At 38.0% G+C, this 22,753-nt stretch overlaps 1 protein-coding gene across 15 annotated transcripts in view; it reads right to left on the bottom strand.

Moving 5' to 3' along the window:
* The window catches only part of LOC109102919 (ankyrin-1-like), a 125,326-nt gene that overhangs the window by 6,619 nt on the left and 95,954 nt on the right, over window positions 1–22,753 (bottom strand). For 10 of the 15 annotated variants that reach the window (XM_042757123.1, XM_042757126.1, XM_042757128.1 and 7 more), the window contains 4 exons: window positions 16,300–16,951; window positions 13,788–14,127; window positions 5,101–5,184; window positions 1,524–1,667 (listed from right to left, as the gene is read on the bottom strand). In XM_042757123.1, coding sequence (XP_042613057.1) covers window positions 1,524–1,667; window positions 5,101–5,184; window positions 13,788–14,127; window positions 16,300–16,951 — 1,220 coding nt within the window. Of the gene's footprint in view, window positions 1–123; window positions 1,374–1,523; window positions 1,668–5,100; window positions 5,185–7,273; window positions 7,682–13,787; window positions 14,128–16,299; window positions 16,952–20,798; window positions 20,923–22,753 lie in introns of those variants that run through there. The other 5 variants (XM_042757127.1, XM_042757132.1, XM_019109162.2 and 2 more) reach the window with 5 other exon arrangements.

The following is a 22,753-nucleotide window of genomic DNA, read 5'->3' as shown; positions in this document are numbered from 1 at the left end:
AAAAACAAGAAGATAGCATGGAGAAGACATGGTTCAGGAGAAAATGAATGGGAGAGGATAAAGAGAACAGGATAGAAAGAGAAAAGCAAATAGCATAAGAAAAGGCCAGCACAGAAGGACGGGCACATTCACAGTCAAGTTTAATTCAAGTCGAGTGTATACAGGGAAACTTGACATAAACCATATAGAAACGAATGATAATAAACATCAAATGAAGTTATCAATGAGGGTTAACTGTGACGCCCACAAAGAGGAGTCACATATGAAATCAACCTGGTGATGTCATTTCCTCTACAAGATCTACAAGTCTCATTCCTAAAAGTCACAAGCCGCATAGGCTTTGTTCAGAATGAATACTAATTCAATGCTTACCACATACTCCACAGTATACACGACATAGTGCTTACTACACGGTTAAACCTGCAATTATTACCTTAAATGTACTTTATTTAACCCATAAAAATGGTTTTGTTGGTCTAAATCTATATAGGTTGGTTTAGTGATGTTGACGCATAATATTTTTGACACATTTTTGGTTTTCCCATTTTTTTCAGTGTATTTAAGAATAATATGTGAAACAATGGGTTGTTTCAATGCAACTTTGGGTCAAATATGGACTAACCCAACTTTTGGATTAAAATTTTAATTAAAAAATTGAACTCAATGGTTGGGTTAGTCCATATTTGACCCAAAGTTGCGCTGAAACAACCCAGAATTTTTAGGGTGTACACAGTATTCAGTGCTTTAAACAGTAGTATGCAACACAGGACCTCAGTATGTTTAATTTAGTGAGTGATTTCCAGTCATGTTCTTGGAAATACATTTAAACGAAATTATTAATACAATCAAATAAAATATTCCACCTTTGTGTGAAATCTCACCATTTGTCAGTCAGATTAAGTAATGAGTAAAGAAAAAGATGTTAAATATGGGTTGATGATTTTGGAAATGGATATTTCTTTATACTGCAAATAGGTCAATTCTCCATGCATACATCTAGTTTGCACTGTACATACTGCAGAAATAGTAGTATGAGTAGTGTAGCATGGTAGAATATAACAAGTTATATCCAGTCCTATTAAATGCTTACTTAAAATTCTAATATTAAGGACAAATTTATTAAAAGTTTCTAAAGTTTAAAGTGCATTTATACAGGCTTACAAGCTTCTCACATTCTCCAGAGTGTATATTGTCCTCCCATTTCAGTAACTTGGAACATGTTATTTCTTCTTACAAATGTCCTCAATAACCAGGAGAACTCTTGTTGTGTTTCTTAAAGGTGAAATGTTTAATTTCCTTTAAAGGATTCATGGAGCATTCTTGCAGATACATTATAATCTTCAGTCTTATGTGGAGCACATCGTCTATAAGATCTATAATGCAAAAAAACAAAAAGAAACTAAACTTTGGTGTTTCCTGGTCTAAGCCTTTACTATATTCAAGCATCTAGCAACATATTCCTCCTCAAACCACCACATCCTGTCAGTCCTGGTGTAACACGCCCAGCTAACTCAAAAGCCCACCTTGCTGTCACGGCCCAGGACGGCATAGCTCATGTACTGTTCTCCATCAACGTCTGGCTCATTGATATCCTGCGGCAGCCCTTCTATGATGAGCTCCTGACCCCCTTCCTCCCCTTTTCCTCTCCGGACCACCTTCCTCACAATCTACGTCACAGATGGGTGAGATCATTGACAATCGGTGGATGAGCCGAGGGTGCATGAGAAGGAATGAAGGAGAAGATGAAAAACAATGTAAGAAACATGCAAAAGTAATGTCTTAGGATGTTTGACAAAAGTTGCACTTAAAGTCAACATAAAAAGTTGCAGGTCAGGTTCACCTAGGGTGACCATACGTGCCAATTTTCCCAGACACGTCCTGGCCAGGATTTCTATATTACCTAATATATCTAGGTTTTGGCTTTGTTTTTCTGGTTTCATACCTGCTGAAGGTAATGATCGAAAAGTAGTTTGACCAATAACATGCAGGCATTGTACATAATCGACCAATCGTAGTGCGTGAGAAGGTGTGATCTACAGAGAACAGTCAAAGTGATGCAAATAGATATACATATTAAGTGTGTTCGACATGAAGCAGTGCTGCGCAGACTGATTGGTGTATGACATTAAAGTACCGCAAGAGAGATTCGAAAGCATGAGTTGTGTCTGTGTCTGCTAACTCTCACAGTACTTCAATGTCATAACATTGAACGGTTGGTCTGCACAGCGTAAACAAAGCCAAAACCTGGATATTTTAGGCAATATAAAAATCTTGGCCAGGACGTGCCGAGGAAAAATGGCACATATGGTCACCTTAGTTTTACCCTCAAAAGTACCTCAACATAAAGGTGCGTTTCTTTGTCAACCCCTACTGAATTACTCTGTTCTGTTTTTACTTAATGTTGACTTTAAGAGCTGTTTCAAAATTTAGTGAGCTGCCTTGCTGTCTGCTACCTATACAGACACCTTCATAACCCCATGTGGCACATTTAAGTGCTTTACATAGACACACAGACAGTATAATATAATGCACAGTTCTAACATAAAGAAATTAAACTTTGTGATGCATATTTGTCATTCATACATGAATGAATGAAACAGGTTAGATTTCAGTAATATTGCTAATATAGCGTTTCTATGACTTTTCAAAAGAGCAAAACATATTTAGCGATTGGTAAACAGAAGAAAGATAGATGTGACATTTGCAGTCATTCCCTAAGCTGTTTATTAGAAACACTCAGGTAGCACCATTGACTGGTTTTCTGTCATTTAAAGGGTTTGTATATAGAATTCAGAAACGTCTCTGTAACGTATGTAACCCTCGTTCTCTGAAGGAGGGAATGGAGATGTTACGTCAGACAAATTGGGATCTCGCCAGAGAGCCCAACCACCTCAAGTGTAACAAAACGAGCCAATGGACATTGGTGTGTGAGATTTGCATTGTGAACCCTGCCCACACAGCGGGTATATAAGGAAGAGTAAGTGCAACCGCATATTCAGTTTTTTGGTGAGGAGTAAAGACAATGTGTCCCAGTTGTTCAGGGGTGGTACAGCAATTGTGCCGACGGGACATAATGTCTCTTTCCTCCAAATAATACTCTGGATAACAGAGGGTGCATGAGAAGGCATGGTGTCCTCGAACCGGGCCCTGCTGCCTGCTGGCGATAGAAGAGGGGGATGAGAGTGGTGGGGTGTGGCGTCACACATTGTCATCCGTGCCCTCCTGGGATCCATAGAAAGAGAAAACTGCTCTTTTCATGAAATTTTGTCTCCACGTTGTGGATTGGGTGGAGGCTGCTGCTGTGGCTATGTGGGAGCAGAGGTGGGGGCCGCAGGAGGGCACCCACAGTGACAAACAGATGGAGGAGCTGCAGCTGGCGGCGAGGTGGGGACAGAGTTGGCTGCCGGTCAGGGTGTGTTTGATTCCCTCCATTTGCTTTTGTGCAGCCGAAAATTTGTCAAAGTTCTCGACTGCGTCGCAGAAGAGGCCAGCCTGGGAGAAATTTGGATTTGTTGGCCTCCCTCATATCTGCCAGGTTCAGCACTAGGTGGCGTTCCTGGACCACCAGGGTGAACATTACATGATTGAGGGACCGCGCAGTAACTTTTGTCTCTAGTAGGGCGAGGCCTGTCGCTGTGTGCAGTTTCTGCATCAAACCTGGGTCAGAACTAACCTCATGCATTTGTTTGAGCGCCTTGGCCTGATAAACTTGCAGGAGGGCCATGGCAGAAGTGTCCTGTCCAGCAACTCCATAAGCCTTGGCCGTGAGATCGGACAAGAACTTAGAGGCCTTGGATGGGTGATGCAGATTACACCACCAGGAGGCAGTACTCTGTGGACACAACTGCATTGTAATAGCACCCTCGACTTGGGGGTTCTCGACGGATCTCTTGGTCGCTCCACCATGGAGGACTGTGAGGGTGGAAGAAGCACTGGCTTGGTTTCAGGCAGAGTAGGGTGCCCTCCACAACCTAGTGACCTCTTCATGCACATCCAGAAAGAAAGGTACCGGGGATGGATGCTGATGGTCAGTGTGTGGCACCAACAGGGACCAATCATCCAGCTTCAAATATTCGGGACATGGTGGAGGTTTCCACATGAGGCCGATGCTCTCGGAGGCCCAGGAAAGCATCACTGTCAGCTCTGAGTCTGACTCTGTCAATGCTACCTTTCCCAAATGGGGCAACGCAGCCGAGTCTTCATGCCCGGAGGACCCTAGTTCAACCTCTGATGCAGCAATCCACATCCAGCTCTCTGCTGGAGTCCCGAATTACATGCTAGGTCCATGAAAAGTACCAGCAGCATCATTTAGAAGCTCCACAGCTTGCAGTGTGTTAGAGGAGTGAGGGGCCCACGGAGACATACTCGGCAGGGGAGCCCTCACTGTGATCCTCTGGCCACCCTGGCTATTTGCTGAAGGAGTCCTCTCCCGTGAGGAGGAACTAGATCAGGATATAGCAGAGGGGCTCCGCCTCATTTGAGGTACTTGAGTCTTTACAACATTATCACAATGGTAATTTTCCCGCAATAGGAACTTGACTCCACGAAAGCTTCTCAGTGAGCTTTAAGCCAGGCACGTGAGACAGTGATTGTGACTGTCAGACAATCCAAAAACCCATGGGTGGAATGACATCTTTAAAAGGAGCAACGTCACAACCGTGTCACTCTTTTAGGGAGATTGTTCTTTTCAAGTGAAGCGCCCAGGGGAACATCATTTTACAGATGCTCATACTGCACACTCTCATATGATTGCTTTAGAACACAGACGCTCGGCCCTGATGCAAAAAGCTGAATGTGCGATTGCAGTGCTCCGTCTTTTAAACACCCACTGTGTGTGCGGGGTGCACAATGCAAATCTCACAATGTCCCAATGGACATTGGCTTGTTTTGTTACACTCAAAGATGACTGGGCTCTCAGGAGATCTAACGTTGAACGTGACTGACTGAAAGGCCTATGTCTATGAGGGCAGCTCATAAAGCTTTGGAACAGTGCAAGAAACGCAACAAATTTCATTTTTCATTGCATTTGAGAGGGATTTCACATGCGAATGAGCGGAAATGACTTTGCTGCAGGCAAAGAAGCATGATGAGACTGCTGACCTTTTTGGTGACGATGTTGCCATGCTCATCTGTAAATTGCTCCTCGCTCACTTGCTCTCCTGGAAGATCCTCTGCCTCATCACCCTAGATGAGATATGATAAAAGCAACTTAAAAAGGTGACATGCTCCTTTGTGTGCTTCACTCACTCTTTGGTTTGACATGCTTGCAATCGTCCTGTGTCTAGTCAAAAAAAATGTTGGCTAAAGGTCAATATGATCTATATTTAAAATCTGCCTTTAAAATTAGCAGTGTATCACTATTCAACTACAACGCTCCTGTGCAAACAAGGACTCCAGAGAGTGAGCATCAGCTGGCTGCTGGTTAGGTCAGATAGCAACACTGCTCTCCTTGTGTTTGGATGATTATTTGAACCTTCCTGGGTTTCTGATTTCACACCTTCACTGCTTAAAGCTGCTGATAAGGGGATTGTTCTACACTGTAATAAACATATTTGAAAAGGATGAATATGTATCATCAGATTTATTCCTCAGTGCACCATTCAATCAGAGTAAAAAACAGCTGCAAATTACATACTTATAAACACAACATAAATTATTTTAAATGAAACACTGACAAACCACCCATGCAAAAGCTAAGGCTTTGATACAGAGGTCCATGTATCTCTATCATGAGTGGGATACATCACTGTTTACCAGTGTTTCCAGGTGGTGTTATGGATTTGTGATGCAGGGTGATAGAGATGCCAATACCAAATTAAAATAATGAAAAAAGCACAGTGTAATGATTAAATATATACAATGAATGCAATGAAAACATTGCAAAATTTGTCATTAGGTCTTACATTCATTATATTTACTAGGACATCTACAATGTATTTTAACTTTGTTACTGTATTTAAGTACTTTTTTTAAGTATATGTTATATCTCAGAGTATTTTTCATTTGGGAAATGTTTACTCTACTACATTCCAAAGCATAAAATCATACTTTTTACTAATTATATTTCATTAAAAAATATTGCTCCTTGTTATGTCGAACTGAAGAAACTGACACCTGCTCCCAGATGTGACAATGATATCCGATTCACAAACAAACTGATTCTGAACTGAACTGATTTGATTGCAGCTGTTGACGATATAACTCAATTGCATTCTTCCTAAAAAGTCTGTTTTTATATAGTCACCACACATTTACACACATAGATTTTCTTCATTTTAAAATACTAAAAAGTATGTTTTATTTTCACTTGTTTGCACACTTGAATTAACAGTAACTTGACAATGTATGTTTTGGTATTTAAAAAAAATACATTTTTGCTTATTTGCAGATCAATACATAAGTGTCTTCTTCCAATAAGCTTCCTTATTAAAATGGCAAAATAGGTAAACATTGTTCATTGGTCAGAACATTTTAATTGTAATACTTAAGTACAATTAAAACCAATTACCTTTTTAATTTTACTCAAGTTAAATTAAAAAGGAGAACTTATATTCTTAAAGTAATATTTTATTAGGGTATCTGTACTTTTAATCAAGTACTTGAATTGAGAACTTCGTCCACCACTGAATTTTTTTATTATTATTTATTTATTTTTTTTACTACTGAAATTATTTTTATTTATTTATTTATATTTTTTTTGCTACTAAATAAGTACTAGCTACTAAACTTATAAGTGAACCTCAAGAAACATTTTTAAAACCTATTTTTAATTTCCTATTTTTAAACTTACAGCTACCTTACTAACTATTAATAAGCAGCAAATTAGGAGTCTATGCAAGAGTGGCAGTTAATAGTTATTAGTGAGAAATCATCCCTAAACTAAAGTGTGACCAAAAAAAAAACCTTTTCATGACACCTTTTAAAAAGTATCCTTCAGGAGGACGGCAGACAGGAAAGGTTGCCAATCTTTTTTATAATGTAAAAACCTAACAAATTTACAAAACAGTTTATGTGAAAAGTGCAAGAAAGATGTGTCTGTTTGAATTCAACATGTGCCAATGACTAGACCAACATATAAAACATATAACAATAACAATTACACTTTAACAGTACTATTTTTCTTACAGACCATTTGCATTTCAAGCTTGTTTGCAGGAGTGCACTAAAATGAGGTCAAATGAAACTGAAACAACCACCCAAGTGTCACTGTAATCCACTAGATTTACAACCTCATGCATTTTGTGTCTCTTTTTTCGACAACAATCGTCTGTACCTTCAATATAACTCTGCGGCGCACAACTCGAGTGGTGAAATTTTCCTCTTCATCAGCCACACTTTCATTCTCACCCAGCTCACGATCCAGTTGAGTGTGAATGAAGGCCAGCACCGATCGGACAGAGCTGCTGGCGATATGCAAGACGTTTTGGCAGCTGATGACCATGAAGGCCAACAGCACGAAGCTGAACAGCAGCTCAGTCACCAGTGCCCACATAGTGTGGCGGTCGCTCTCTCACAAGCACACAGAAACACGCTCCAGCAGCGAGGTGAGGTCTAAAGATTTGGGGAAGGATGTTATCTTCCCCCAGTTTCCCTTAGTCTTCCACTCTTTCCACAGCTTTCATTTGAAGAAAGCAGGCGGTTCTTAATCCGAGCCTATTCCTTCCTCGGCCATTTCTTTATTCAGCTTCCTTTTTAAACTGCACTCTCTCTCTCTCCCTCTCTCACTCCCCCCCCCCCCCCCTGCTCAGCTTTCCAAAAACATCTCCCTTCTGTCCAGTGTCTGATTGCACATGTGATCTGTATGCTTTAAATACCCACAATGTGAGGACAACTCTCTTGTTGTGGCTCTTAGTTTGTGAGTGAACGAACAGCTGCAAACATTTAAACAACAGCATTTTCACACCAGGTGCCTCCCTTGGTTTACATGTAGTATTACAGAGTTAAACTGAGCAGACATTTGCATCAATTACACTATACATATTTTCATCAGAATGTTTGTGTCAGAATACTTTCAAGTGTCATGTTAATTATTAAAAACAAGTCGTTTTTAATTAGACTTACACTACTGGACAAAAGTTCTGGATCAGTAAGAATTTTAAATGTGTTTTTTTTTTAATGTGAGTAAAAATAGTACATTAAAAGACAGTAATATTGTGAAATATTATTGCAATTTCGATTGATTGTTTTTTATTGTAATATATTGTAAAATATAATTTTTTCCTGTGATCAAAGCTGTATTTTCAGCATCATTACTCCAGTCTTCAGTGTCACATGATCTTCAGAAATCATTCTAATATGCTGATTTGCTGCTCAAGAAACATTTCTGATTTTTATCAATGTTGAAAACAGTTATGCTGCCTGATATTTTTTGCGGAAATCTTGATACTTTTTTGCAGGATCTTTAAATGAATAGAAAAGGTCAAAAGAACAGAATTTATTTAACAGAAATCTTTTGTAACATTATAAATGTCTTTACTGTCACTTTTAATCAACTTAATGTGTCTTTGAATACAAGCATTCATTTCTTTCAATAACTAAATAAATTAATTAAATAAAACTGCCTCCCCTCCAAAAAAAAAGTGATTTTTCATGCAAATTATAAAAAGTCTGTTATTTTCACAGCTAGTAAAAGCACTGTGTGTCTTTGAGAAACCAGTGTAGTTTATGACCTTACTGTACATGCTTTCCAAATCCATATATAACATCCCCCCCCCCCACTAGCCAGTGGAGCGGGAGCAGCACTAGATGACAGAAAAAGACAAGATGTATATTTAGAAACCAATGGGTTGTGTCCATCTAGGGGCTGGCTCTATATGTCTCTCTCTCCCTCTGTGTCTGTGTGCGTGTGTGTGTGTGTGTGTGTGTGTGTGTGTGTGCCACCACAAACGAGTTCTGTCCACTTGAGTTTCTAGCAGCGTTAGGGTTAAGTAAGTTTTTGTTTTTTAATAGAGTCACTTGTAACATGGTCTGTCACAGACAACATCTTGGGCTTGCTGTTGCTTGTTCTCCATAGCACTATACAGTCAGACTGACCACTATGACTGACTGACCACCATGCTAACTGCCTGTCAAGGCCTGAGGCTCCGACCGAACATTACCTTTGTAATGTTTTATTTAAAATTGCACAGCAGTAATATTAAATAGAATTAAGTGCCATTTAAAATTTTTATTTACTTTTACTATTACATTTTACTATTTACTATTTCATTAAAAAAAAAAAAAAAAACTACTCTCTAGAGTTTATTTCTCTAGAGAGCTATGGACATTGAATACTTTCCTGAGGTAAATGCAGCATTACATGTTCACAAGCTGTTTTGTTGCACATGGTTGATTCGAATGAGTCATGATACATTTTAATAATTTGTACTGTATCTTTCAACATACCTTCTGAAGTTTATTCACAGTGCTATAACTAGTAGTAAAGTGGAAAAGGTGACCTGTTCACTCGTGCTCCATGCTTCCGCTTAAACTGAGACAAATACAGTTTTAAGTTTTGGCGAATTTTCAGTATTGGATTCCATCTCTTACGTTTTCTTTCTTTTTTGAGCGCCACTTAAATATGTGTGCTTCTTTTTTGTTTCTTTCTATTTATCCGGGCCGGTAATAAATAAGGTCAAAAGGAATCATCAGTTGAATTAATCGTTAATCGTGGGTCCCCACACCTTCGCGTGGTGGTCAACACTGCTATTGAATGTCACTATTGGTTACTTTTATGTGGAGATATTTTTGGTGCATTATTCAAAATGAAATATTCCAAATATTTTGCCTTTTAAAACACTATGTGTTGACAAATATAGGGTATTATAACATGTATAATATCAAATATGGGCCCAAATAACCGTCTGGGTACCAGATCACTGCAGCGTATTCTGGGAATTGTTGAGTGGAAAATGTAAACAAAAACTGTGCATTTACTTTGGATGTTGTTAAGTAACTTTTACAATCAAAACTAGTAAGTCTGATTCATATGAAATATTGTTTGTGTGAACCAATATATATCTTGTCTTACATTTATATGCATTTATATTCAACACACCTGCAACACGATTAAAAAAAGAATTAAAAAGAATATTTTTTCTATTCAAACATAATTTTCAAAGCAATCATTTTTGTAATACTTTAAATATATGTTTGAAAACACTATTTATAATGATTTATACATCATTAGATCCAGATAGCTGCTCATATACATCATTTAAACTGCTTGGCTGAAAAACTGGGAAATGCTGTTGGCTGGTTGACAGTTGACAGTTTCATCTATTACACAAACTCACGTGTTTATCGTGAGGTTAAATACAGTTATTTATTAGTCAGTTACCTTTTGATACTTTGTTACATCTTGAATAGCATGATGCTTCCATAACAGTATAGCTGAATTGTAAAGTGCTGTTTCTCTGGCATTTTCAAAATCATGTAAAATATAATACTGTGCCTTGGCTTGATACACAGTCTAATGGTCTAACAAAATTCAAATCTTTTACTCTACCAATTTTTATTGCCCTTATATGTCCTAGTTTACATTTTACATTTACATTTAATCATTTAGCAGATGCTTTTATCCAAAGTGACTAAAAATGAGAACAATAGAAGCAATTAGACCAACAAGAGAACAACAACAGTATACAGGTGCCATGACAAGTCTCAGTTAGTCTAGCACAGAACTCGTAGCACGTTTTTTTTTTTTTCCAAAAATAGGATAGACAAGAAAAGAAAAGGTAAGTGCTAGTATTAGTTGGTCAAGTGCTGGTGAAAAAGATAAGTCTTCTGATCCTAGGTGTATATGACTTTCTTCTTTCAGACGAATCCAGTTGGAGTTATATTAAAAATAAAAATTCTCTTTAAATCTTTCAATCTCTATTATTGCAGTCAGCGGGTGTTGCTTTGCTTCATTCCAAAAGACGGGAAATAAAAAGTGCCCTTCCATAAAAAAAAATAAAAAAATAATCACTTTAATCTAGCTTGCGCTAACAGTTGTACACAGAAGCAGCTCCGGGAGCTTGAGTCTTGTGAAAACCAACGTTTGTTTACAGGATCAAAAAAAGCAAAGTTTCCTTACTTTAGCAAAGGAAAACCAGTCTCCTCTTAGCTTATATCGAAATCCTCCGACATTCTTCTTTACAAATCCTCATTTTGTACTTCTAATTAGTGACCGTTGTTTTGTTTTGTTTTGATCTCTCCGCTGCGTTTCCATGTGCATCTCTTCTGAGCGGCGCATGCGCAAAGCTGACCTCATACATAATTCCTCCAGAACTGCTTCCGTTTACAACAGTGAGTGCAAGCTAGATTCAAGTGATTACGTTTGGAATATGGATATTTTTCATACAAAAACGCACTGATTCACTACAGGAGGCCTTTGTTCACCCCCCGGAGCCATGTGAGACATTTTTTTATTTTATTTTTATGGAAGGGTGCTTTTTATTTCACATCTTTTGGAATGAAGCAATGCAACACCTGCCTACTGCAATGATAGAGCTTGAAAGATCCAAGACAATTTTCAGTATAACTCTGACTGGATTCGTCTGAAAGAAGAAAGTCATATACATCTAGGATGCCTCGGGGGTGAGTAAAACACAGCCTAATTTTCATTTTTGGTTACTTTTTGGTTAAGATTACTGAACATGAGCTGCATGCAAAAGGTAAAGGGGGAGGTATTGCTACAAATTATTGTAATCTTTTCAGTATTTCCCAGAGCTCTGGTTTCAAGTATAATTTGTTTGAAGTAATGGTGCTTCATTGATAAAACCAATAAAACTCCTTTACACTCAAATGCAAACAAGGAAAGTCATAGATGGTCTTCTGAATACTATTCATTTGCCAAATTCTTTATTTATTTATCTGAGTTAGTGCTGGCTGAAGATGAAGTCTTAATCATTGGTGATTTTAATATTCATGTTAACAATGAAAAGGATGCATTGGGGTCACGTGTCAGGGCCTACTCATTGTCGTAATCATACTTTAAATGGTATCTGTGATGATTTCCAGTCAGGACTTAAACTATATCATAGTACAGAGACTGCTCTCATCAGAGTTACAAATGACCTGCTTTTATCATCTGATCGTGGTTGCATTTCTCTTTTAGTGCTACTGTATCTTAGCGCTGCGTTTGACACTATCCACCACAACATTCTTTTGAGTAGACTACAAAAATATGTTGACATTAGTGGAATTGCATTGGCATGGTTCAAATCTTACTTATCTGACCATCATCAATTTTTAGAAGTGAATGAAGAGGTATCATATCACAAGTGCAGTATGGAGTACCGCAAGGCTCAGAACTAGGACCGCTGTTTTTCACTCTTTTCAAGTTACCTACCATTGGGAGATATAATCAGGAAACATGGTGTTAGCTTTCACTGTTATGCTGATGATACTAAGCTCTATATAGAAGAAAACATGCCAATTAGTAAAACTAACATTTGTAAAAACACATTTTTCCATCTTAAGTGTCTAAATTCTCAATGTCAAATGCAGAAATGTTAATTCATGGGTTCATGACCTCAAGCTTAGTTTATTGTAATGCTTTATTGAGTGGTTGCCCTGTGCCCTTAATAAACAAACTTGAGCTGGACCACAATGCAGATGTTCTTACTAGAACAAGGAAGGATGACCATATTAGCCCAGTTCTGTCAACTCTGCACTGGCCCCCTATTGAATATTGTATACATTTTAAAATCTTCCTAATTACTTATAAAGTCCTGAATGGTTTAACTCCTCAATACTTCAGCGAGCTCATATCACATTATAGTCCTCCACTGCAATCTCAAAACTCTAGCCATTTGATAATACCCAGAATATCAAAATCAACTGCGGGCGGGAGATCCTTTTCCTATTTAGCGCCCAAATTCTGGAATAATACCTAGCATTATTAGGGAGGCAAACACACTCTGTCAGTTTAATCTGTCTGAATAAGCTGAATATTCTCCCAAAGTTTTTTTTCTCCATTTCTGTTACTTGGGAGTTTTGGTTTATAGTCACTATCACTTTTGGCTTGTGTAGTTGGGGACGCTTAATTTCTGACAATATTGTCGTTTTCATTGCACAGACACTATTGGAAGAAAGTTGAACCTAATGATTACATCACTGAATCATCAATGAACTGACTTTAACTGAAAAATTGACTGTTTGTTATTGTCCTCTTGCATTATAGATAAACTATTTTCCTGTTTGACACTGTTAAGGTGCTTTGACACAATTTGTATTGTATAAAGCCCTATAAATAAAGGTGGCTCTTTATTTGTGAATAGGTTTAATTTTTCTTAATCTCTGCACATATTTGTGGATCATAATCTATTAATTTGGAATAATGCAGCAAAAATATCTCCATATTTTTAGGTTTGAAAATTTGATGATACTTTGGGGAGATACCAACCTCCACAGCTCTACCATTAGATAAAGTGTAACGGTCAACTTGTATAATGTGTGCCTTGATAAGCAATCACATTATAGCACTGAGGTCATTGAATTGCTGTGATAGTTGTACCACTGTCATTACCATAGGATACTGTAGAAATGAATGAGAAGTGCCATATCCCAAATACAACCTTTGGCAAAATTGTTTGTGACTTCTCTCATAAAACACCTTTTGTTGTTGTTATTGTAAACTCCATAGATAGACAATTCAGAATTAATATTTACACCACTGTTCAAGATGTGGTAAGAGTCTTAAAAGTCAACCTCTTCCATCTTTTCATTGCAGGACACAGCATAAACAGAAAGTACCTGATATATGACAACACAAATGAAATCAGATAAAATAAATCTGAATCAAGGTCTTTCCCAAATCTTACCTGTCCTCTTAGACGCATGTCCTCCCAACCCCGAATGTTAGCTGTTCTGTGCGGGAAGCCTAGACCTTTCTCAAATGGCTGAGTTCCTTGATAATGCCCGTGGATGATCTCAGAATGCCCCATGTCACGCACTGGTTCAATAAGGGCTTCCTGGGCTAGGCAAGACTGCTTAGAATCACAGTCCACTGTGGCTTGTACTGATGACATCATAGACTCCATTGCCTGTCTAGGTAGGGAGCATTGTAGAGACCCCACTCTGTTCTGGGTTGGTTCTGGGGCCGAGTGCCAACCAGGAGCCCCCTGATCCTGTAGATAAGACAGGAAGGACCCACCACTTAACCTGAGAAATGAGACAGACAATTATAAAGAGGTAATGACAATGCAGTCTGCAATAATCACTGTTAGTGGAAGAAGATATTTTCTGTTACAAAGAACCACAGACAGTCAGTGAAAAGAGGTTATTATATAAACAAAGGCTGTGCAATTCATCATTCCCATAAAGACTTTATGAAATGATCTGATGAGTGCAGAGTTTAGCTCCAGACTGCTCCAAAACTGGCTAGAAGTTTCTAGTAATCCTGGAGCCCTTGATTAGCAGGTTCAGGTGTGTTTAATTAGGGTTGAAGTTAAACCAGTGCTGTGTTCAAAATCCCCACCTATAGCCTCATTCACTATTTCCTACGTTAGTCCACTAACATAGTCCACTTGAAGGCGTGAATGAAAATGAGTGAGCAAATTCGGCCACTGAGTGCACTGACAGAGTTGCCACTTTTGCATAGTTTGTGCTTGCTGTTTAATAATCATTAGAAAACTTAGCAAACTGGCAGCTCCAATAGTAATGAAAGTTAAACACTGTCATGGAAACTAGGATGTATAAACCTTGATGGAAGTATTTAATAATCAATTAAAAATAAATACCTATACAGACGCCATCTTCTGGTGAGATGTGGAAATTAATTTGGCACAATCCTTAAAGTGCATTATGGGTATTTTCTTGCCTTTAGCTGTGTTCCAATTCAAAGGCTGCATCCTTTGAAGGACTCAGACTTCAAAGGCCACACCTTTGAAGGCCGCAAAGGTTTGATTGACGGTTGTTAAATGGGATGGTCTAGCCTACGAAGGACTGTTTTTGTCACTTAGCAACTCTGACAGCTGCCGTTGATGAGCTGGATTTAAAAAAAAAAAGTTATATTCAACTGCCTAAAACAAAACAGGGTTCAAAACTTGTCTAAATATGTTCACCGTGGTCCATTTTTGTACACAAAGTGTATGAACTATATAAAATCACATCTTGGTAAGATGTAAGTCAACATTTGAACCACATTATCAATATATATATGTATTTTATTTTTACATTTTTATCATGAGATACATTAGATTACTTGAGTAATTATAACCTAATACTTACATTTAAAAGTGTAATTTAGCAATTTCTCTAAAAAAATCTTGTCACTGGCGCGATGATTTCTGGGGTAGGTGAGGCCACAAAGTGTCCATCTGTTGTACCCTTCATTCCCCACGAAACAAAGGGTGCATTTGGAAGCCAAATTTGAAGGAGCCTTTGAACTGGGACAGCCTTTGTCGCTCACGTTGACACAATCGCCCTTCAAATTCACACTACATAATAAGCACACTTACAAATATCAACCATCTGTTGAGTATACATTGGTTGTACACTTCTTATTGTAGTGCATTATAGGACTGAATGAGTGCACTTAATAACATCCACTATGGTTTTGGACACCACTGGGGCCAACTTCCAGCAGAGTTTAGCTCCAGTCCCAATTAAACAGACATGAACCAGCTCATCAAGTTCTTCAGGATTACTAGAAACTTCCAGACCATTGTGTTGGAGCTAAATTCTGCAGGAAAGTGTCCCTACAGGAGCAGGATTGGACACCCCTGGTTTAGACCTTACAACTTTTAAAGAGTTTTTGTCTAATTAAAGTCTTTTGGAAAGATGTTTCATCAGCTAAACCACTGGCATGTTGTTAAATATCAGAACAATTCATTAAACAAACTGTACTTCTATCCTTCACAGCCCGGTATTCATTCTTGTCAAAATTTAAATACGGCACTACCCTGACTAAAGTCTGCTTGTAATTTAGAATGATGGGCTGTTCTCATTCTAGCGGCCAAAACTTTTAAAAGTAGGAGCTCATTAGTCATTGATAATTTCAGTCCATTTTCCCAGAGAAGAAAGACTAAACTCTGTGGCACTATTTAAACATTGCCTTGTATGTTCTTGGCCAGTTCCACACAATAGTGGGTCGACAAGTTACATTGGTCTGGGACAAAACTATTGTAGCATGGAGAAAATTCGGGAAACCTGTTTCACAACAGTGCAGTTTTTTGCAATTCTGTTCAGTGATGCTAGTAGCATGTACATTACACATTTAAGCATAACCGGTCTTTAAAATCAAAAGAAGAAGGATTACCTGATGATACTTCCTGAGGAATATACAGTCCCTACTGGTCAACAAAGTCATTCTAAGCCTAATGGGCAACTCACCTGTCATCACCAGGATCTGCCCGTCTTCGTAGCCCAGGTGACTCATTCATTCGAGCATAAACTCGCTGTTGCCCTGAAATGAGAGATATGCTATCTTCTAAGATTGTGCCGTCACCTCCTCCTTCTCCCAAACCTGCACTGGAACCGTCTTTAATGTTGCTGACTTCTTGACCTACAGCCCCTACTGACCTCTCCAAACCCTGACCTCTGTCCAGAGCATTGATGTTGACCCCTTCACTCAGACACAGCATCCCAGCAGGACTGTAATCTGAATCCGCCCCAATGGATTGATCCTCAAGTAACTCGATGGAACCACTTAACCCTCCCTGAGCAGAAAGTCCCACTGGTCCGTTTGCACCGGGAGTCCCGCTCCTTGAGGGGCCCAGACTCCTGTTCAGTAGCGCCTCGGAGTCATCAGCATTGCTGCACTCCAGTGAAGAGTCCTCTACAGTCACAATGGAAGGACTATTGCCTGAGGGCCAAACCTGTACCTCAGACATCTCCATGAGTGTGTCCTCTTCGGTGGTAGCGATGGGTGCACACTCCATGCTCGAGACTTCTTGCCAGTAGGGCTCATTGCCCAGTGGCGAAGGTAGACTGTACTGCATGGAGGCCGGTGAAACTAGTTCTTCCTGTACCACCAGCCCGTAACCTGGAGTGACACAGAGAGAGGCACACTGATACAGGCCCCCCACTGCGCCCCCCAATCAGCCCCCCACACAAGTGAACCCAGGAGGGATGTGCTCCAGACCAGGGGGTTAGGGAAGGGAGATTGGAGAGCAAGCCCACTGACTTGGTGGAAAGCAAATGGGGGTTAAAGTAAAGAATTTAAAGAGGTTGTTGCAAGACGGCTAAAGCTGCTGTAAGCCATTTCTTGTCCCAAGTACCTGACAGATATCACTGAAGTAGATGCCCTTATATTGGCTCTGGGCACTTGAGTGCATCTTGCACATGGCATCCAATCAGAGAACCCTCTGCCTGTCAAAGATTTTGCGTGTTTGTTTTGGCCGACATTGGATTTGCTGCTAACAGTGATGATTAAAATTGCATTTCAGTTCTGACAGTAGCTAAGACGATTATTAAATAAAAACAGTGTGGCTTTTAATATAAAGCAGCAATGCAGCATCACACAACATAGCATTTCAAGTCTGGAGAAAGTAGGCTAGGTGGCTAACATAGCTTACAGCATCTTTGGGTCAGCAGCAAGAGCACAGGCAATTGTTGTAGCACCAAGTATGCAATTGTATAAGACTGTCGCTGCCCAACTTGTTGTCACAAAAGATAAGGGGGATAAGTCAAACCTTTTGACTGTCACCAACCAGGAAGTAAAAGACACCCCTTCAGAACTGTGGAGTTGGGGCAGAGCACCCTGTACACACATGCTTCATCTTCCATGCTCTCATTCTCTGAGTCATGACATTTTGGCTTCTATCAGGCTAAAGAACATGCATGCAAGCAACCGGCAACAAAGATTGGTAAGGTCTTACACATACACAATTGTCAACAGTACTAAACAAATATGATGAACTCATTACATTCATGTAACCTTGATACAAGTCAAATAATATAATACATCCATATAAGATTTGTGCAGAAAAACTGTAGTAAAGTGTGAAAACACGTCCTCTCAAACTACAATCCAAGAAGTACTTCCCAACGAAATTGGAAATTACATAGACTCAAGCCTTAAAGGGGAAGTGTGTATTTATTGTGACATTGCTTTATTTGTTTGAGCAATGTGTTCAGCAAAATTAGCTCAACCAATGACAGAGGGTTAGGGAGGGACAATCTGTTTGCCTGATCAAAGGCAGGTCAAATTTTTTATTTATTTATTTATTGCTATTCCATTTGGTGACTCTAGTCGTGCAGTAATTATACACTTCTCCTTTAAATGACAACAAGTCAGCAAACAAACAATAGCTATACATAAACTGATATGGATAGCAATATATAGATACTTAAATAGATACTAATAAAAATCATTGTGGCTTAAAAGATTTTAAAAAATGTACATTCATTGTTTACAATTAGTGTGTTTTCATTTTTTCTCAAACAGCATTTATTATTTCATAAGCCAACAATATGTCAGGTCATGTAAGCACCTAAGTACTCTTTTATTATTCGTAGTCTGTTTTTAGTGTTCTGTTGTACGTGTAAACACACTCATTGAGAGAAATGCCAATAAACTCAAGTTTCACTATACAATAAAGAAAATGATGTGTATTGTCAGAGAGGGAGAATGATGTGTATTGTCCAAAATAACATTCTTACTCTGACATAATCAGTGGACCTTATTGACTAGTCTGTTTCCTCTCCTCAGTTTACGAACAGATAAGACCTCTCATACAGAGCACAGTACACACACCAAAGAGATATATGAACCACATGGCCCTGGAATGGGAGTTCAGAGGATGGATACACTCAATCATGTGACCTCATGCCTTTGTAGTTTCTTTGAAAAATCTCTAACACTTTACAGTAAGGTTCCATTTGTTCACTACATTAGTTAATATGAATTAACAATTAAAACTACTTCTGAAGCATTTATTAATCTCAGTTAATGGTAATTTCAACATTCCTTATTACATTATTAAAATCAAAAGTTGTATCTGTCAATAGTATTAGACCTTAGCAACTGTAACAAATGTATTGCTTACTGTTTGTTAATGTGAGTTAATGCATTGACTAATGTTAACTAATGGGACTTCATTTGTAGTTACCGAAAAATCATATAAGGTTAAATGGATGTTAGTTGGAATCTAATACTGTTACATATCTGAAAGAATCTCTATTTAGTAATAATCATAAATATATAAACAGTAATGTATAGTGATCAATGGGTGATCAATTTGGGAAACACATTTTGTATGTGCACCTAAAGTAGTTTGAAGATAAAATATGTAGAAAGATTGGAATGCAATGTTGTGAGGAAAAAATGAATAAAATATAATGCTGTGAGGAATAGAATAGAATAGAATAGAATAGAATAGAATGTTCTGCATGGTGTCAGTACAGAATAAAAAGATGTTCAGAACAAAAGAGATTGAATAAAATGGTAACTAAAACTGTATATACAAACACAAAGTGGTCAAAATGTATTTATTTATGTATTTAATGCACTTAAAACTTCAATATCATTATAACTAATTCGATCTCCTTAAGAATCTTAATGAGTTCATACAATATGCAGCTTCTTTTCTTCCCGATATACTTTTACTACAGTAATTATAACTATAGTCACTATGGTATTTTGGCAGAAACCATGTTTTCCATGTTTAATTTGTTTATGACATACCAGACATACAATATAATTTGTATAGAAGTGACAAAGGGTGCATGAGCCCTAAAAATGTGGTATGTATACTATACAGGACAGCATCCATTTGAGTACATACACTTCAGTACTTCATTAGCACTTGTGCATTTAGTGTGTATTATAGGCCTTTTATGACAGGCAGAGTGGGAAACAGACATAGACACACAAAATACACTCACAGAAACACAAACAAATAAGGCACAAGTCACAAGCTCATGAGAATAAAGTAGCCACAAAAGAGAGAAAAAAAAACTACAGAAAAGTTTCCAGATAGAAAACACAAGCCAATCCATATGTTATGTATGAACAGAAACATAACATCCACTCACACACAGAAAATGCATAATTGTGAACAAATAGTGAAAAGATACTTATTTGTATAAGTGCTTAAAACTGATTGTGAGGAGTTGAACAGGAACCCTGAATTCACAGGTAACAGACAGACATGAGGAAAATGACAACATTGAGTATAAATAAGTGATTGTACAGTGACCAAAAAGGTTAAAAAAGGAAGGTAACAGAAACATTTTTCAGTGCTCCTCAAGCAAAGAGCTTAACAACTATCAAAGATCACAGATAGCACTAGCAAGGCCTTCATGCAGCGCTAACATGCCATGCAAGATCCACTGTTGGACATCATGCCAAAATATATACACACACAAGGGCATGACACAAGGACTATAACAACATGTGCCATAAAGACAGTTAAGTGATAACAGAATATAATTACTCCCTGAATTTAAGATGAAGTTAACTTTACCTAGACTTTATTTTGTTTGACTTATCTTTATGGTAATGCACACGCACCACGTAAATTGTCATTGTGTCCTGTTTTAGAGCCCTTCAAGCTAAAGTTTTATCAAAATATCCATGGAGAAGCATTCATGCTTTATGCCCTCCTGCGATACATGCAGACAGGGTCCAAAATTAACTCTCGCTAAAAGCCACATGTGAGTACAACTGGATTTTGCGAGTAAATAAAACAAACACACTGACCAGCTGTTTGGTTTAAATCTAATTTTAATTTTTTTTAAATCTTGCTTATATATGTGATATATATGTTGCTTTTACAAGTGCTGTAGTCTATTTATCTAAGATGCTTAAAATTATGTTTTTTTTCTCTATGTGGCAATACGTCACCAGAGCAATATTTGAATAAAATAAATTTAATTTCTAATAAAAAAAAAAGAGAACATATTTTTACCCGCCACTGGCAGATGTGGCATGAAGTTACTTTTGGACCCTGCATGCAGAGATTATGGAATGAGGTACATCCAGGAAAGTGCCACAAGAGCATGTCAACAGGCCTCATAGCAGAAAGACAAGAAAGGGTTGTTTGGGTAGAAAGAGACAGAGCGAAAGAGAGAGAGAGAGAGAGAGAGAGAGACAGAAAGAAAAGGAGACAGGTGAGTCAGAAACACCTCCCTCCTGTAGGGGGCGCTAAGCATACAACTGGTGATGGAGGGGATTGATCACAGAACAGAGCAATAACTTTCCTTTTTTTGGAGGGGGGAAGGTGGCTTGGAGGGGAAAGGAAAACACACGACTAGTCTGAGGACAGAGAGATAAATGAGGGCCAGAGGTCAACATGATGTCTGTATGAGGTCAAAGGTCAGAGAGGAGGTGCATAAGAGGAGGAGGAGAAGGAGAGGAAGAAGGCTGGGCTGCATGTGACATATCAAGAAAAACACAAAGCATGGGGTAAAGGGAACAGGTTTAATGCTCTGCCTGAATAAACAGAGAACTCCCGCCATTTTGCCCACTATTTCAAGATGTCACACACGCACACACACACGCACACACACACACACACACACACACACAAATACCATGGCTGTCCCTTTTAAATTTACTAGGGTTTTGTAAACTATTCTTGTTATACATAGAAGACTGTTAAAATTATGTGAAATCTACACTCTCAGAAAAAATGGTACAAAAGCTGTCAATGGGGCGGCACCTTTTCAAAAAGGACACTTTTGTACCTTTTAGGTACTAATATTAAAAATTTATGCACTTATAAAAATCACCAAGGTACCAATATGGACTGTTTAGGTACAAAGGTGTGCCTTTTGAAAAGGTACCGCCACAGTGACAGCTTTTGTACCATTTTTCTGAGAGTGTAGGCTCTTAGCATTCAACTCAGTATCTCACTATGGATGCAAGCTTCCAGTGTATTCCTCTGAAGCCCAATTTCATTGATGCTTGTGTCTAGGAGTCACTCCCAGGGGTCGTACAGAAACTCCAAAACGAAAATTCCAGGATTTTCAAGGACTTTAAGCACAAATTTGTTTGTTTTCAAGGACTAAAATCAGATATCTTACTTATCAAACTATTTTGTTATTATCTTTCAAAATCTAATAAACTAATAAAAGTAAATGACACAAATAAAGTGCAGCACAAAAGCATGCAATGACTGTGGCAACTAACATTAGAAAGGATATTATGGCAAAGTTATCGCTTTCCTTATTCAAACTGAGAATTTTTTTTTTTTTTTTTTTTTTTTTACCTGGATATGATTGACCTGAAGAATGAAAGCTGTATCATACACTTTGGAAATTATGAGCTATATCACCACTTATCAACACTAGGGTGTGTGGCAATACACTTAGCTCATGAGATATACAGATACTTGGTTCACTAAAATGAAATGAATATTTGTCTTTTAATTACACAAATCAAAACAATGCAGTTGTATTTTGAAATATTTTAACTAATCTAGGGCTGTAACTAATAATTGTTCTGGTAATCAAGTAATCTACTGATTATTTTAACAATTGAGTAATCTGGTATTTTTTAGTAATACAAATAGACCAAAGTGAAAAACAGGCTTTAGTATGACTATTTACATATAAACTAACGATGAGGCAATATTAATTAGCTCAAATAAAGTATCAAAACCAAGTAATTACATGGTTTTATTGAATAACCTTAATAAAATAGACCCACATAATGTAATATGCCTACTCAAAATATGAACATAAACTCAAGTTAATTATGTATTATAACAAATACCTGCAGAGGGCGCCAACGGCCTGACCATACTTCACTTTACAGTGTGATGATTCAATGACGTTTAATTCATGTAATTTTAATATCTGGCCACCTGCAAACTTAGAGCAGGGTTTGCACTTTTATTTT

The sequence above is a fragment of the Cyprinus carpio genome, chromosome A5 (genome assembly GCF_018340385.1).
Source record: "Cyprinus carpio isolate SPL01 chromosome A5, ASM1834038v1, whole genome shotgun sequence".
Lineage (NCBI taxonomy): Eukaryota > Metazoa > Chordata > Actinopteri > Cypriniformes > Cyprinidae > Cyprinus > Cyprinus carpio.
This window is presented reverse-complemented; position numbering and strand designations above follow the sequence as displayed.